At 43.6% G+C, this 17,870-nt stretch overlaps 1 protein-coding gene across 3 annotated transcripts in view; it reads left to right on the top strand.

Moving 5' to 3' along the window:
- Window positions 1–17,870, top strand: part of GHR (growth hormone receptor) — a 1,761,548-nt gene that overhangs the window by 810,370 nt on the left and 933,308 nt on the right. For all 3 annotated transcript variants that reach the window (XM_044069744.1, XM_044069739.1, XM_044069749.1), the window contains one exon: window positions 8,679–8,762. In XM_044069744.1, coding sequence (XP_043925679.1) covers window positions 8,690–8,762 — 73 coding nt within the window. In that variant the 5' untranslated portion in view covers window positions 8,679–8,689. The remainder of the gene's footprint in view (window positions 1–8,678; window positions 8,763–17,870) is intronic.

The following is a 17,870-nucleotide window of genomic DNA, read 5'->3' as shown; positions in this document are numbered from 1 at the left end:
CCCTCTTATTCTGACCACCCCCATTCATAGTGACAAGCACCAGCATTTAAAAAGTGTGTTTTATTTGGATGTTTGTCCCTAATGAGAATGACAACTGTTTGGTGATCCCTGCACTTGATTGGTATATACTGACCCTCCTTTTAAGTGTATAATTTGCATGTTGTAATATGTATAGTATGTTTTAATAGCTTAGTGACTGCCCTCCTGATGTTCATCGTGTTGCACTGTTGCAGTCATTACAATTGGGTTATCCTGCTGGCAGGCTACCCGCAGTCGGCCCGAGTTCCAAAGTCTAGGTCCGGCGTCGGTTGCTGTCGCCTCCTCCCTGACGTCAGTGCGCCAGGGGTATAAAAGATGCAGCCGATGCCATTGTCTTCAGTCTTTCTTGCCACGCGGTGCCCGAAGCAAAAGCAGTCCGCAAGTGCAAGTCGGCCGACTCCTGAGATTTTCAAATTCGAATTTCAGATCTGAAGTCTTCATTAAAGCTAAGTACCCTGTTGGGGAAACTTTTTCTTGCTCCAGACCGATGTCAGAAAAAGTTAATAATTGTATTTCTTGTGGGAAGCAAATACCTCATAAGGATTTTCATTCTTTCTGTATTCCTTGCCTAGGCCCTGACCACGACGTTGCTAGTTGTCGGTTTTGTGCTAGATTTAACCAACGCACTATTAAGTGTCGGGACGATTTTGCATTTCATTACTTTGGCAGAAGATTCAATTCTATAATGCCGTCGGACCAGCCGACTACAGGAGTTTATAAAAAGCGCAAAGAAAAAGAAAAGGACAGGCATCCATCCGAGGTCCAAAACAGATGACGAGGCTTCCGCTAGGCCTGTCGCCGGTTTGCCGGTTCTCAGTGAGGCACTTTTGCAGCCCCTGACGCCCACAAACTCAGAGCCACAGGCCGCTTCCGACTCCCACATGGAGCCGACTAGGCCGCTGGAAACTCAAGGTATTGGACACTCGGAAACTATTCCCTCAGATGGGTCCGGAGCCGCTGTGCAGGCTTTGGCTTCTGAGGGTGTTTTCAGGCCTACACAGTTATATGTAAAACCAACTTCAGCTTCAAAGGCAAAGACTAAAGCAGCTCTAAAGGCAAAGAAACAAGTACAGCATTTTCCTGGACAGGCCTCCATGCCTAAAAAACAAATGCTTAAAATGGCCAAAGACCTAATTACTTTGATCAGGGGTTCCCATCCCCCTCCTGATAGGAGGCCTAGGCAAGAGATAGAATATGACTTTTCAGATCAGGTTTCCATTTCCTGTGATTCCTCTTCTGAACAGGAATACTCTCTTCCTCCCTATGAGGATTCTGATGCTGAAGAATCTATCCCTTCAGCCTCTCCTCCTGATGATTATTCTTTTGGGGAGATCCTGCACACCATGAGGGAGCATTTCCACTGGGAGAGCCAAGATTACTCAGAATCCAAGAAAAGGCTCAGAGACTTCCTTTTATTACCTCAGCACAGGCCCCTTGCTATTCCTCCTGTTTTAGACATTGTAGATGATGTATTTTCAGAGTCCGGTCTGTCTCCCGACTCTTTACCTCCAGCTCCTGTTAAGCCGGACAGATACTACAGGGTTCCTGATTCACATAAATTTCTTTAGAAAAACCCTGCTGCTGACCCAGAAACTATCCCTCAGGGTCCCAAAGGGGTCAAGGCTTCCACTGCAATAAACCCTATCCCCTCTGGTAAGGGATTCAAGGGCCCTGGACAGATGGGGGAAAAAGATTTATACTTCTGTTACCTTGGCTGTAAGAGCTTTAAATTGTCAGTTTCATATGCTTAAATATCAGCAATATCTTATGTCACTGCTTAAACAGAAAATGTTGACAAATTCAGAATGTGCAGAAAACAAAGAAATGCAGGATTTATTGCATGCAACTGAACAAGTGGGAAAGCATACTTTGCAATGTGGTTTTGATTCTCTAGAGGCCTCATGCAGGGCCGCTGTTACAGATTCTGTCATTAGGAGCCATGCTTGGTTAAAAGAACAGAATCTGCCCGATCATGTTAGAGCAAAACTATTAGTTGCTGCATTACAGCATGATACCTTGTTTGGTGTTAAAGCAGAAGAGGTGTTGAAGAAAATGGAGGACAAAGCTAAATCTATGCAAACAGTCAAGGATTTCTTACAGGTACAGCCTCCCAGATTTAGCAGGAACTGGCCTACAAAGAATTGGTCCTCCAGCGTCAGACAGGCCACAAAGAGGCAGATACAGATGCCCCAGAGGCAAATCACAGCCCCAAGGCTCATAAAGGCCTAAACAATGGGGTGCTTCTACCTCTAAAGCAGAGAGGAAAAATCACAGCCATACAGGAAACAGTCTTAATGACTTTCCCCTGCCAGCACCAAGCACTTATATTCTGGCAGCTCCTTTGGGGGGAAAACTAGCACTTTTTTTCACAAAATTGGCACATGATCACCCAGGACAAATGGGTCTTAAACATTGTATCACAAGGCTACAGGTTCCACTTTCACACTCTGCCAAGGCCAAACGGTATGCCAGACCTGCCACTCAATCAATGGGCAGAGGCACCAAAGCGAGTTTCATCCCTCATGGACATGAGAGCCATTCAGCAAGTACGACAGCAAGAGCAGGGACTAGGATTTTACTCAAGGCTATTCTTGGTGCCCAGAAAGGACAATGCCTGGAGACCAGTACTGGACCTGTCTATCCTAAACACTTTCCTGGATATTCCAAAATTCAAAATGTTAACTTTGCAGCAGCTTCTGCCCATGCTGGGCAAGAAGGCTTGGCTTGTGACTTTAGACCTAAAAGAGGCATACCTGCATGTCCCAATCAGACAATCATGCAGAAGATATCTCAGATCTATAGCTGGCTCAATGCACTACCAGTTCTCTGTACTGCCCTTTGGCCTATCTACTGCGCCCAGGGTCTTCACAAAATGCCTGGCACCAGTAATTGCATTTTGCAAACAAAGAGGAATACAAATATATCCTTTCTTGGACGACTGCCTTATTCAAGCAGAGAACAAGGACATTCTACTACAGCATCTGGCGTTTGTAAAAAGATTATTAACAGGTCTAGGGTACACAGTAAACGAAAAGAAATCAAAACTTGTACCCTCTCGAGATAATATTCCTTGGTGCAAGCTTAAAAACAACTGCCCTGATGGCTTATCTCACGCCAGACAAACACAGACAACTGACTACTTATTTCAAAATGTTGGCAACAAAGACCCAATTATCTGCAAGAAAAATTCTGCAGGCTTTGGGCTTCATGGCATCCTGCATTCCGCTAATTCCATATGCAAGACTGCATATGAGGAAACTTCAGTGGTATCTAAAAAGTGTTTGGACTCAACATTGCCACAGCCTGGAAACAATAATTACCCTCATTCCCCGGCTGCAACAGGAGTTTTGATGGTGGGCAAAAGCCTGTCACCACAACACGGGACAGCCATTCACCTTACCCACAGCCAGGCAGACATTGACAACAGATGCATCAGATTATGCCTGGGGGGCCCATATGGCAGGAAGATGTATTCAGGGCACATGGTCTGTAAGTCAAATGCATCTACATATCAATCAAAAAGAGATGCTAGCTGTTCAGAATGCCTTGACAGCCTTCAAGGATCTACTTCATCCAAGACAACTGCTGATAAAGACGGACAATACTACGGTCATGTGGTACATAAACAAGCAGGGGGGCACATATTCCTACCCCCTCTGCAGACTAGCCAGGAACTTGTGGGACACAGCATTGACTTGCCAAGTACATCTGCAAGCACAATTCCTGCCAGGAATGATAAATACTCTAGCAGTCGAACTAAGCAGAAACCTCATGGATCCCCACGAGTGGAAATGGGATCCACAAGTCTTCAGCATGATAACAAGGAACTGGGGATGCCCAGACATGGACCTTTTTGCCTCCCCTCACAACTGCCAACTACAGAGATTCTGCACAAGGACTTATCACAAGCAAGCATGGAAAGTGGATGCTCTGTCTTTCAGTTGGAAAAACCTAACAGTATATGCCTTTCCTCCTCTGCCTCTCCTCCCCAAGGTACTCCTCAAGGTCAGACAAGAGAAGCCAAAAATGATGCTGATTGCCCCAGATTGGCCCCGCCAGCACTGGTACCCATTCCTAAAGAGCTTGTCCCAATGCCCAGCTTGGACATTACCTCAAATTCCTCACTTATTGACCCAACAAGACAGTCAGATACTGCACAGCCAACTCAGGACCTTAAACCTGGCAGCATGGTGGATAATGTAGCCATTCAAGACACACCTCTCTCTAAAGCAGTGATGGATGTTATTTTGGAGGCCAGGAGACCTAGCACCAGAAAATCTTATGCAGAAAAATGGAAGAGATTCTGTTCTTGGAACCAGGCACAAGGTATTGACACGATTGTTCCAAATATTCCTCAGATTTTGCAATACTTAACTGAGATGCTGGGGCCTTTCCTTTTCATCAATTAAAATTCATGCCTCTGCCATTTCAGCTCATTACAATACGGAACCACCTATTTTTTCTCATCCATTGCTAAGGCAGTACCTCAGAGGGGCCAAAAGCATAAGACCTCCAAGGAGAGCACCAATACCTGCATGGGACCTCAACTATGTCTTGGAAAAACTCACACTGCCTCCATTTCAGCCAGCATCTGTAGATGATATAAAATTCTTATCCTGGAAACAGCTCTGCTCCTAGCAATAACCTCCGCTAGATGAGTCTCAGAGTTACAGGCACTCATGGCTGTGGAACCTTTTATCATTTTCCATCCTGACAGGGTTTCACTGAGGACAAACCCTACATTTATGCCTAAGGTAGTGTCCAGTGTGGCCCTTGACCAAACAATTTATTTCTCTACCTTTTACCCAAATCCACAGAATAAGGGTGAGAGACTTCTGCATTCTTTGGACATTCACAGACAGCTACGCTTCTACTTGGACAGAACCAAAGCTTTCAGAAAGACTGAACAACTTCTAGTGGCATATGCTGCAGGATCACAAGGAAAGCCTATCTCAAAGCAGACTATTTCAAAGTGGATAGGCCACTGCATTTGTTTCTGCTGTTCACAGGATGGCAAATCAGTGCCTAAGGGCATTAGGCCACATTCAACCAGAGCAGCAGCCATTTCAGCAGCCTTCCTCAGAGGAGTACCAACCAAAGACATCTTAGAGGCTGCAACTTGGAGTTCATTGCATACTTTTACAAAGCACTATCACTTACCTCTCTACTCTAAATCCAGGGCAGGCTTTGCCACTGTAGTTCTGCAGGGCCTGATAGCCTCTCCTAATCCTATTTAGCACCAGCCTCCTAACCTTAGCTTTGAGATTCAACCCAATTGTAATGACTGCAACAGTGAAACACGGTAAACATAGTACAGTTGTGTACCTACCATAAATGTAGATGTTCGAGTGTATTCACTGTTGCAGTCCAGGTTACCCTCCCACCATCTCCCTTTTCCTTGCTGGGACTTATCTGTACTTCTCTATTCTATACAACCTATGTGGTGTATTTGCTTGTAGATGAAGGAAAAGTTGTTTTTTGTGTATGCATGCTTATTGGCATAATTTAGCCTACCTTTTTAGGGGCACCTGACATCTGGGGCAAGAAAAACTGAAGAAAATGGTGTCTGCTGCATCTTTTATACCCCTGGCGCACTGACGTCGGGGAGGAGGTGACAGCAACCGACGCCGGACCTAGACTTTGGAACTCTGGCCGACTGCGGGTAGCCTACCAGCAGGATAACCCAATTGTAATGACTACAACAGTGAATACACTCGAACATCTACATTTATGGTAGGTACACAACTGTACTTTTTCTTCCCTTCTTCTTGCTTCATTTTTCACTGTTTCACATTGAACATACCCTGCTAGCTCCTACCTACATCAATTCCGTTGCTGTTCCGCTTTCTGTTAAATTTAACATTTTGTTCTGTGGCAAGATCAGTAGCAATACAGGCAAGGTCACGCTTTCTGTACTCTTCACTTTACAGTGGCGGTGGTCATTCACTGTTTTCTTAGTTCAAATCTGCCAGAGGGAGGTTTCCTAGGTTTTGGTCATGGTGAGGGTATGTCTTTTATTCTTTGTGCCACCGTAATCCTTAAGGACACAGAGTGAAGACTTAGTATGTTTGCAAATGTTGAAGCTCTGGTGTCACGTGTTCAGTCTTAACTGTCTTCCTCTTTTGTGAGAGTTGGAGAAGACTACATCAGATGTGGATATCCATCCACTTCTGAAAAGAAAACATTCTTTTGATATGCTGGTTAACCTTTGGACAGTATGGGTTATCTGATTAGTAGACCAGTACAGAAATACCCATGTGCCACTTGCATGTCAAGTTCAGGCCACTAGGACCTTTGGCCCTTGCATTACTAATAACACAAATGTAAAATTTCTAAATTATGCAACGACACCCCCTCTCCCCAATTCATATTCCAAAACGTGCACGCTGATTGGTCAGCGTGCACGTCGTAAGTCAGACTTATACTAATGGAAAAAGGTCCGGTCGCCCAGACTGTTTCCATTAGTATAAGTTTTTTTTTTTGGATAGCAACAGAGAACAGAAGAGCTCCGTTGCTGTTATCTCGCTATGTTAAACGAGTTTAACATAGCGAGATATCTTAAAAAAAAAAAAAAAAAGCAACGGAGATCTTTCTTTCTCCGTTGCTTTTTTTTAAAGCTGAGTTTAACATAGCGAAACAGCTTTAAAAAAAACAATGGAGAAAGGAAAATCTCCGTTGCTTTTTTTTAAAGCTATCTTGCTATGTTAAACTCGTTTAACATAGCAAGACAAGTTTTTAAAAGGAACTGAGATCTTCCTTTCTCCATTGCTTCCACACACACAGTTCTCATGTACTTGGTAACCATATGCATGCGCAGTACATCAGAACTGCCGTAGAATACTGGACAGCTGCGGAAGGGTAGCAAGGAGGCATTGTACAATGCCATTATTTAAGAAATGTAAGTATTTATTTCATAAATAATGTCATTGTATAATAGCAATTACCCACTTCTGGGTGTGGGTAATGCTGGATTTACCCATGGTTGTTTTTGTTTCGCCCTCGTGGCCAAACCACACCAACCATGGGTAAATCCTGCATTACCCACACCCAGGCGTGGGTTATTGCTTAATTAAGCACCCCTCCACCTCCCCCAAGAGGGGGATAGCAATTAAGTATACATGCCATAAAGTGCAAGACCAGAACAGTGGAATGTTTTTAAGTGTTGTGTTTAAAACTAGCTGATGCTACACATCTGCAGTCATAAAGAACTGCTGACTGGAAAGGTTGTGATCCCTCTGTGGAAAACTGTTACATTTGTATTTAGTCATCAAAAATATGAAAAAAGGTCATTCTTGATTCATTGCAGGCTTTTTAAAGTCAGTTAAGAGTACTTTTTTTGGTTTACTAGTCCAGTGTTATGTGCCTTAACTTTTTTATGGACATCAGTTGCTTCCGTTACTGATTTCCCTTATTGATCATCCTAAGTGACAACTGCCTGCCTTGTCATGTGCCGCTTACCTTTTCTGCTATTACACATCCCTTCCTAAATCCAAGTAAATGTGCTGTAATCTTTGCTCATACCGTATTCTTTTTATATTGAAATTAAATTTGACTTGTAACACCATACCACCTTACTTATTCTGTGCCAGGTTTTTAACATGCATGCTTCCTACCTCCCCTCAACCATATGACCTTAAACTGTCAGTACTTCTGTATTATATTTATTATATCCTTTGACTGACAGTTGACTCAGTATGTTTATCTCAGTGTCGCGTATCTCTACCCACTGGCACTTAACAGCAGTTCCACCTATCTTAAATCTGTGCACCTCAGTGCTATGCTTCGTGACTTCTGCTTTGCTCTAGTTAAACATGCTTTCCACTACTGGTACTAAATTCTGCTGCCTGTTGTCAGTGCTTACCTTGGTATGTAACGGTCGTACTGGAACTGAACATAGACTGACATTATCATCTTCTTCTACCATTTACTGCCCTTTGTGTAGTACTGTGTTACCATTCTTATTATAAGGAAGAGTCTGAAGTTACTGGTGCAGTCTTTGATGTTCTTGAAAGACTACAGAAAGCCACAGATAGCGTGTGATGCTTTGCCAGACTTCACACACTTTACAGTCCTTTGCCTTCCGTTTTCAGCTACCTGAGGGATAGCTGATTAGAAAGCAAACCACAAACTGTGTAGAGTATTGTGTGTTTTAAAAAAGGGACAGTGCAGGGTTAGGAGGAAAAGCAAATGGATTTAAGGCGTGTTAGACACTATCCATTCATTAACAGCTGCACTGTTGTCGTCTTTACTTTGTGAAAGAATAAAAAATGAAGGCACTGTATTCTAGAAGTGAACTTAAGTTTTGGAGTAGTATTACTGCTGCATGAGATAGACGTTATCACTCATTTTCCTATGGTTTTCTTTTGATATCAGAACTGTCAAAATGCTGAAAAACAAAAACACTTAGGGAAGTTAGTTGGGGTTATCAGTAAGCAAACTCCTTTTGTGCACTAACAGATAGTCTGGTTGCTTTGCGTATTTCAACATTGTTAACTTAAACTATGATTTTTAGTGCAGATAATGTCAGTGTCTTGCAGAAAATGTGTAAACATGGTCTCATTACATTTTTAACAGTGAATTGTGTATGCAACTGTAATAGTCTTGTAAAGTCTCTTGACAGATTTGCTTCACATTTGCAGGACCCTGAAACATGGATCGCTCTATTTGGCTCTTGTTCTTTGTGATACTGGGACAACTGAAATGTTCTCTCACCACTACAGAGGGTATGTTGATTATAATGCTTATTTGTCAGCGTTTTTATTAAGTAAATCCACGGCTAGGATTTCTGCATGTTTTTGTTTCTGTCATAGCACCATTTTTACTTAAATATTTTGACACTGAAGAGACATTTGAAATTGTGCTCTGCTTAAGTCTAATGTACAGTGATTTAAACCTGTATATCGGCTATGATTGAAACAGGTTTTCTGTAATGGTTAAGGAGGGTGCTGTTCTTATTTGTGGGACTTTACTGACTGTTTCCTTATCACACATGTACTGTGCCTCATTTACAAATTGGGAGACATCTCTTTCTTGGCTGAGAAGTTGGATGATGCATTAATAGAAATACAGTCTGTGCAAAGAGGAAGGAGTTTAATCTGGCATATGAAAAGGTTCTGCATGTACACCCATTATAAGTGCTGTTTTAGAAAAATTATAACCGCCGTTACAGGTTGCAGAACAACTGACTACTCTGAAAGCTTATCAGTAATTGGTTTTAACAGAAAACATCTGTGCCCCACACTAAAAACTGTCAGCAGGTATTGTCAGTGTCGGACACAGGCTTACACTGGAGAGGCATGGTTAAAAATGTGTGGTCAACAAAGTGAAGAAAGGGAAATAAATAGCATAATTTTGCACTGCATTTAAGTCTTTTTGTTAGACATTTTGTGTGGGAGGACTGGCGGCCACTTTTCAGGATGTAATTGAATGTTTGATGCCTACATTCACAAAGTGCTGTGAAAGGGTAACTAGACCAGTGTGTTGGATTCAGTAGTGTTAACCGTAGTGATGAAAAGAAAAATACTGCTCAAAGTAGCCGCTATGCAATATTCACTAAATGTAAAAGAATTTTATAACATACTGTTGGGCCTGAGGTCTAAGTTGTGGGCAAAAAGGGTTCATAATGAAACAATTTACCATGATAAATAATTATAGTAAATGCATCCCATAGCTAGGTTGTGCAAATATTTAATACTTAAATTGCATTTTTTACGACTATTCTTCATGAAGTAACATATTCAGAAACGTCTGTCTTGCACTGTGATCTATATTGTGAATGCAAGAGTTGTATGGATCAGAAAATGTATTCCTTTAACAGTCAGAGGGCAATGTACATTAAAAAACCTATGTTGTCTTTTTTGTATGAACTGTTGAATAGCTTTGGTACTTAACATAACTTCTGTTCTTGAAGTTCAAAAGTATTCATGTGAAGTTGTTCAATCTCGACGTTCATTCTTCACTGATGGGTTCAGACGGCCGACTAGCAAGCTCAAAGTTCTCCAGTAGCTCGAGACCCAACCCCTTATCCTACAATGCACTGCTGGAATTACCTCAGATCTAGTTTGCCGCGGCACGGATCTCTTGGTTTCCAGCGTTGCTCGAGACTTTATATATCTCTTACTGCTATCTATACATATATATATATATATATATATATATATATATATATATATATATATATATATATATATATAATCTACTTAGCAGTTGTTTTATGTTTTCTCCCCTTTCCCCAGTAAAGTTACCCTTTTGGGTTTTTTCGATAATCCTTTTAGATTTTTGATATTGGATTACCTTAATCGTATTATAGTTAAATAGTTGGTTACTAGTTGCCTTTTTGGGCTGTATGTACTGTGTATAGTTGGTTAGATTTCCTCTTTAACTTTAACTATCTCATAGTTAAATAGTGTGTTTTCTTTACATTGGATTTGTGATGGTACTATGTCTGAAGAGAAGGAAAAACATCCAAAGTCTGGGTTTAAAAAATGCCCAGACTGCGGACAAAAGATGGGCGTTATGGATGCACATGTGCAGTGTGTTTACTGTTTAGGTGAGGTGCACCTGCAAGAGTCATGCAGTATCTGCCACTCCTTTTCCACTAGAGTGCTTGCAGAAAGGAAGAGGTAGTTAATTGATAGGGGTATTATCAAACACCATTTTTCAGAGGCATTGTCTGACCAGGATGGGGCCAGCAAATCGTCCAGATCTTCCTCTGAATCCTGGACTAAGAAAGGAAAAAAGTCAAAGTGTTGTGACTTCGGATCCACTGACTTCGGAGCTGACAGCCTGTTCTTTTCGGAACCGGGACACTGCTCTGAAACTGGTTGCCAAAAAACCTCCATCTGTACTGCTTCAATCGTCTCCATCTGTTCACTGTTTCAGGTCTATTGTCAGCCTGTCCGATCTAGATATAGACTGGCTGGTTCAGAAACTCTTAAAGGCACCAGGCCTTGCTAAATTGCTGTCGGCTCAGATCCAACCGTTGGAGCTGAAGACCATTACTCCTAAATTGTCTGCTCCTCCTCCGAGCCATACCGGACCTTCTGAGCCGGAGGAGGTCGACCTGATGATTGTGGATCCCTTGGAGCCGACACCTGCTCCAGTGTCATCTGCTCCATCTGTTCGGATGTTCTGGGTGCCGACCGGGGACTGGAGCCGACACTCTCCGGTTGGGTCCTGGGAGGATAGTCGCACCGACTTGTCAGTGCCGACTCTTCCTCTCTGGGCTTCGGCTCGGGTGAGCTTGGCTCCTACCTTGGGCTCGGAGCCCACGGCTTTGGTGCGGGAGGGGATCGCAGCTCCTTCGGATTCGTCGACTCCTTCTTATTGGAGCCGTGGTGCATTCGAAGCCATGAGGCAAGTGTTGTCTCCTAAGACTTCCTCATCTCAAGGTCTGGCCTCTTCTTCCCCTAAAGTGCCTGTGTCAGTTTCTGTTTCCTCCGGTCATCCCAAGAATAAAGACCCAGAGCTTCAGGTAGCCCCACAGGGCGCTCCCTGCACTTCCGAGACATCTCCAGAAGTTCACCCTGAAGATGTCCCCAGGAAGAGATTATGCAAGTGGAGGCATATGGACTCCCCACAGGAATCTCTCACATCAGACACTGACTTGGATGAATCAGAAGAGGCCTCTAGATCCCCCTCTGAGGGCATCTCCTTTGTGGAGATTCTTGAAATTCTTAGGCAGAGGGGTGATTGGCAGTCCAAGAGCCCTACTGAGGACGAATCGGGTCTCCTGAAGGCGTTTGGGTCTCAACATTCCACCTCTTGGGTATCTCCGCCCTATGATGAGCTTATGGATCTGGTCTCTCGTAGGGCATGGGAATCACCAGAATCTATGGAACCTATTCCTAGGAGGATTAATAAGTTTATTTCTGCCCCCGTGGATAAGTCCTTTTTGACCAAAGGAGTCCCTGTTGATGCCATGGTGGTGGCGGCAGCCACCAAAAAGGAAATGTCTGAGACTTCCTCGTCTATCCATCCTCCTAACAGAGAATCTAGATTCATGGATAGATATGGGAAATGCATGTTTAGTTCAGCGACTTTCTCACCCAGATCACTGAACTACTTGACCCATTTTACCAGACTGCAGAGAGATCTCCTTAAGGAGTTGGGAGATACTCTTCAGGGTGCTGTAGCTACGAGTGTATCCAACAGAGTTGCCACCCATCTCGCTACCCTTAATTCGATAGTCAACTCGTCCATGTGTCTCGTATCTTACGCAGCTGATGGTTCGAGTAGAGCTGCAGGTACAGGAATTGCTCTTCGTAGGCATGCCTGGATGTGACTCTGTTCCTTCACGGAGCCCTTCAAGTCTTCCTTTATGAATACCCCATTTGACGGCTCATCCTTGTTTGGGCCAAAGGTGAAAGAGACTTTGACCAGGTGTGAGCAAGAGGGAAAGACTCTGTCTGCCGTCGGAGTCCATTTTTCCACCCCCACTCGACCCTTTCCTAAAGGCCAGAGGGGAGGAAAGATGTGGTTCCAGAAAGCCCAAGGAGCCTTTCAAGACACATGTGGAGAGCCCCCCTCCAGAGGCAGAGGAGGAGGTTACAATGGAAGACGCCGCCCTCGCGGCAGAGGGGATCCGCAACACCAGGGTGACAGAGATCACTTCCCTGGTCAGTCCTACCAGCGCTCCTGAAGGGATGCCTGGCTGTCCTACTCTGGAGGCAGTCGGGGGTGACTTGTCATTGTATCCAGAAGCCTGGCTAGATATAACAAATGACATTTGGGTTACAAAGTATCATTTCCAGAGGGTATTTCATACCGTTCTCCACCCAGCCCCTTCCGGTCAAAAAAATCCCGAATGTTCCCAGTCACAGGGGACAAGCAAAAATAGAGGTACGCTGATTGCTAGAAAAAAAGAGCCATCCAGCCAGTCCTGGCAGACCAAACAGGATTTGGAACTTATTCAAGATTCTTTTTGGTTCCAAAGAAAACAGGGGACTGGAGACCCATTTTGGATCTCAGCAGACTCAACCAATTTGTGAGAAAAGAGAAGTTCCGAATGGTCATGCTACAGTCCATACTTCTGTTTTTAGGGAAGTACAATTGGATGTGCTCGATCAATCTCAAGGATACATACTACCATATAAAGATGGCCAGACCATCCAGGGATCACCTGCGTTTTCATCTGGGAGCCAATCTTTATCAATTCCGAGCTCAGCCCTTTGGTCTCACTACAGCCCCTAGAGTGTTCACCAAGTGCATGGCAGTAGTCATGGCTCACCTGAGGCATCTAGGATTCCAGGTGTTTCTGTATTTTGACGATTGGCTCCTTACCTCCACCACCAGGCATCAACTTCTTCAAGTGAGAGAGGCTACTCTGACACTCTGCGATTGGCTAGGCATTACAGTCAACTTCGAAAAGTCTGCCTTGTTGCCATCGCAGCATATCGTTTTTTATAGGGACAGAATTCGACACGTCAACCACCACTCTTCATCTTCCACCAGAAAGGATTTGTATTCTTCGCCAACACATCATGTCCTTGGTATCAAAGAACAGAGCACCAGCTGCAGAGGTATGGAAAGTACTAGGATTGATGGCAGCAGCAATCTTGGCAATCCCATTAGCAAGGATGCATATGAGAATCCTTCCATGGCTTCTATTCACGCAATGGTCTTACCAAGTACTTCCAATGAGTCACACGATCCTGATAACGAATTCATGCAAGAAGGATCTTCGGTGGTGGTTGACGTCTCTTCATGTCACAATAGGACGTTCCTTCATGCTACCCCCTCCAGTTGCCACTTAGACCACGGATGCTTCCCTGATAGGGTGGGGGGGGGGGGCTTTTTCAGGGAAAGACTGCCCAAGGCACATGGACAGATCAAGAATCACATCTGCATATCAATGTCCTGGAGATGAGAGCAGTACTTCTAGCATTGCAATACTTTCAGGACTTTCTTCTTCTAGGGACAATTGCAATACAGACTGACAACATGTCAGTGGTCTGGTACCTGAACAAGCAAGGCGGGACCAAGTCTTATCCCCTTTGCCGAGAAGCCCTCAGAGTATGGCAGTGGGCAGTGTCATCCCAGTGCTTTCTGTTAGCAACACACATCCCAGGCAAATCCAACGTCAGAGCAGACAGACTGAGCAGGGGAATTTTTATTGCCCCACGAATGGTCCCACAAACAAGAGATTGCGGACAGGATTTTCCGCAAATGGGGCCAGCCTTCCTGCGACCTGTTTGCCAGTCATATCAACAACAAATGCAGAAGCTATTTTGCCCTGATTCCCATGCCAGGTCATTCCCCGAGGGATGCTCTTGTCCATTTCCCTCAATTCCTCTGATACAGAGATGCTTACAGAAAGCAAAGTTACTGGGATGGACGATCATCCTTATAACCCCTCATTGGCCTCGGCAGGTTTTGTTTCCGTATCTTTACCATCACATTCTGGAAGACCCATGGATCCTGGACCCAGTTCCGGACTTATTGACACATACGTCAGGGAATCTTCATCCATCATTGCAGACACTGAAGCTAACTGCTTGGCTGCTCCAATTCCCCACATAGCCAGGCTTTATAATCTTTCCAATGACACTAGTCAAATTTTGTTGGCTACCCATAAACCTTCCACTAGAAAATTGTATCGTAGTAAGTGGAAGAGATTTTATATGTGGGCTTCTTCCCATAACATTGACCCTTACCAAGCGCCATTGTCTTCTATTTTACAATTCTTGACAGAAATTTTCAACAAAGGAGCAGTGGCTGCTACAGTGCAAGTACAATTAGCTGCTATATCTAATTTCCATCTAGGGATCGATGCATTGAATATTATGGCTCACCAATTGTCTAAGACTTTTCTAGAAGGTTCTTTTCACATGAGGCCTCCAGTGAAGACACCTTACCCTCCCTGGAATTTGAATTTTATGTTATCTCGCATCATTCTTTCTCCTTTTGAGCCTGCATCATCTTGTGAACTAAAATTTCTATCGTTGGAAACTATCTTCCTAGTAGCCATCATGTCAGCCCGCAGATTGTCAGAGCTCCAAGCCCTATCCATCATGCCCCCTTATATGGTCTTCCATGCTGATAGAGTATCTCTCAGGACAAATCTGTCCTTTTTGCCTAAAGTATGTTCTGAGATTAACATCAGTCAAGTCATTGAGTTGCCCGTTTTCTTCCCTAATCACACCAACAAATTGGAATATATGTTGCACAAACTCGATGTTCACAGACAACTTAGATTTTATTTAGACAGAACAAAAGACATTAAGAAATCAGAACATCTTTTTGTGTCTTTTTCTGAGGCCAGGAAAGGTAAACCAGTTGCCAAAACAACCCTGTCTAAGTGGCTGTCGGATTATATCACTTACACATATTCTTGGTGTAACATGCCCTTGTCTAGTACGTTAAGGCTCATTCAACCAGAGCAGTTTCTACCTCTTCAGCCTTTCAAGCCAAATTACCTTTGGACAACATTTGTGCAGTAGCCACTTGGTCTAAATCTCACACTTTTATAACTCATTACAAAGTGGATAAGGCCTCCAAGGACAGGGCTTCATTTGGTTCTACGGATGTTATTCGTGTTTCAATGTTGCAGTCATTACATTTGGGTAATCTGCAGGCAGGTTGCCCTCAGTTGGCCTGATTAACAAAGTCTTGGGTCCTGCGTCAGTTGCTGTCTCTTCTTCCATGATGTCAGGGTGTGTAAAACATGCAGCTGATGCCATTACATCAGTCTTTCTTGCTGTGTGGTGCCCGAAGCAGAAGCAGTTCGCAAGTGCCGGTCGGCCGACTCTTGAAATTTTCGTTTTCGAGTTTCAGAACTGAAGTCTTCAACTAAAAGCTAAGTACCCCGTTGGGGAAACTTTTTCTTGCTCCTTACCGATGTCAGTAAAAGTTAATAATTACATTACTTGTGGGAAGCAAATACCTCATAAGGATTTTCATTTGTACTGTATTCCTTGCCTAGGCCCTGACCACAACGTACCTTGCTGCCGGTTTTGTGCTAAATTTAATCAATGTAGTATTAAACGTTGGTATATTTTTGCTTCTAAATACTTTTAATTATCCAGAAATGTCGTTGGTTAGCAATCCAACTACCGGAATACCTAAAAAAACGCAAAGAAAAAGACAGAGATAGGCCGTCAAGGTCCAAAACTGACGACGACGCTTCTCCTAAGCCAGTCGCCAGTTCGCCGGTACTCAGTAAGGCGCTTTCGCAGCCCCTGATACCTGCTACTTCTGATTTGCAGGCCTCTACTGAGACCCATTCGGAGTCCGGTATGCCGTGAGATGCTTCAATTATGGAACCCGTGGATGTCTCTACCTTAGATTGGTCCGGAGCCGCTGTGCAGGCACCGGCTTCTGAGGGTATTTTCAGGCCTACAGATTTGTATATATGACCAATGCCATCTTCAAAACTAAGGCCAAAATCTAAATCTATGTCTAAAAAAATGACGCCTGGGCCACATGTGCAAGCCCCTATGCTTAAAAAACAAATTATCAAAATGGCTGAAGATTTAATTACTCTGATCAGAGGTAGCCAACCCCCTCCTTCTAAGAGGCCTAGGCAAGACATTGATTATGAATCTTCTGAACAGGAATCTATTTCTTCTGACTCTTCTAATGAACAGGATTTGTCTATACCTACTTCTGAGGACTCTGATGCAGAAGATTCCATTCCTTCTGCTTCTCCCCCTGAGGATCTTTCTTTTGGGGACACTTTACATATCTTAAGGGAGCATTTCCACTGGAAAAGTCAGGATTTCTCTGAATCTAAAAAGAGACTTAGGAATTTTCTTTTTCTTCCTCAGCATAGGCCTTTGGCTATACCTCCTGTTCTAGACATTGTTGATGACGTTTTTTCAGAATCTAGTATGGCTCCTGATTCTCTGCCTCCAGCTCCTTGTAAGCCAGACAGATACTACAGGGTTCCTGACTCCCACAAATTCCTTTTCAAAAATCCTATTGCAGATCCTGAAACCATTTCTCAGGGTCCCAAGGGCATTAAGGCTTCTACTGCTAAAAATCGTACCCCTTCTGATAGAGATTCCAGGGCACTGGATAGATGGGGCAACAGTGGCAATCAGGGCTTTAAACTGTCAATTTCATATGCTTAAATATCAACAGCATATCATGGGACTACTTAAACAGAAAATTATGTTAATTTCTGACTGTGTGGAAAATAAAGATTTACAGGATTTATTGCATTCAGCTGAACAAGTTGGAAAACATACTTTGCAATGTGGTTTTGATTCTTTGGAGGCCTCTTGCAGGGCTACTGTTACTGGGTCTGTGCTAAGAAGGCATGCTTGGCTAAAAGAGCAAACTCTGGCTGATCATGTTAAAGCAAAATTGCTGGATGCTCCTTTACAATAGGACCGTCTCTTTGGTAATAAGGCTGAAGATGTTTTAAAAAATGTGGAAGATAAAGCTAAAGATTTCTTACAAGTGCAACCTCCAAGATTTAGTAGGCACTGTCCTACTAAGAACTGGTCCTTTCCAGTTCCTTCGAGAGCCACTGAAGCTAAACCCAGACATTCCAAAGGTTCCAGGTTTCATTCACAAGGGACCTTTAGAACAAAACAATGGGGTGCCTCCACCTCCAAATCTGGAAATAACAAGGCACCTCCCTATGGTAAACAGTCTCAATGACTTCCCTCTACATTACAAAGCACTTACCTTTTAGCCGCCCCTTTGGGGGAAAAACTGGCACTTCATGCAAGAAACTGGCAACTTATAACCTAGAACAAATGGGTTTTAAATATAGTATCCCAGGGATACAGATTTCATTTCCACATGTTGCCAATCCCAAACGGATGGCCAGATTTGCCCCCAAATCAGTGGGCAGAGGCCCAGAAACAAGTTATGTCCCTCAT

The sequence above is a fragment of the Protopterus annectens genome, chromosome 1.part0 (genome assembly GCF_019279795.1).
Source record: "Protopterus annectens isolate FY-2018-M chromosome 1.part0, PAN1.0, whole genome shotgun sequence".
Taxonomy (NCBI): domain Eukaryota; kingdom Metazoa; phylum Chordata; order Ceratodontiformes; family Protopteridae; genus Protopterus; species Protopterus annectens.
This window is presented reverse-complemented; position numbering and strand designations above follow the sequence as displayed.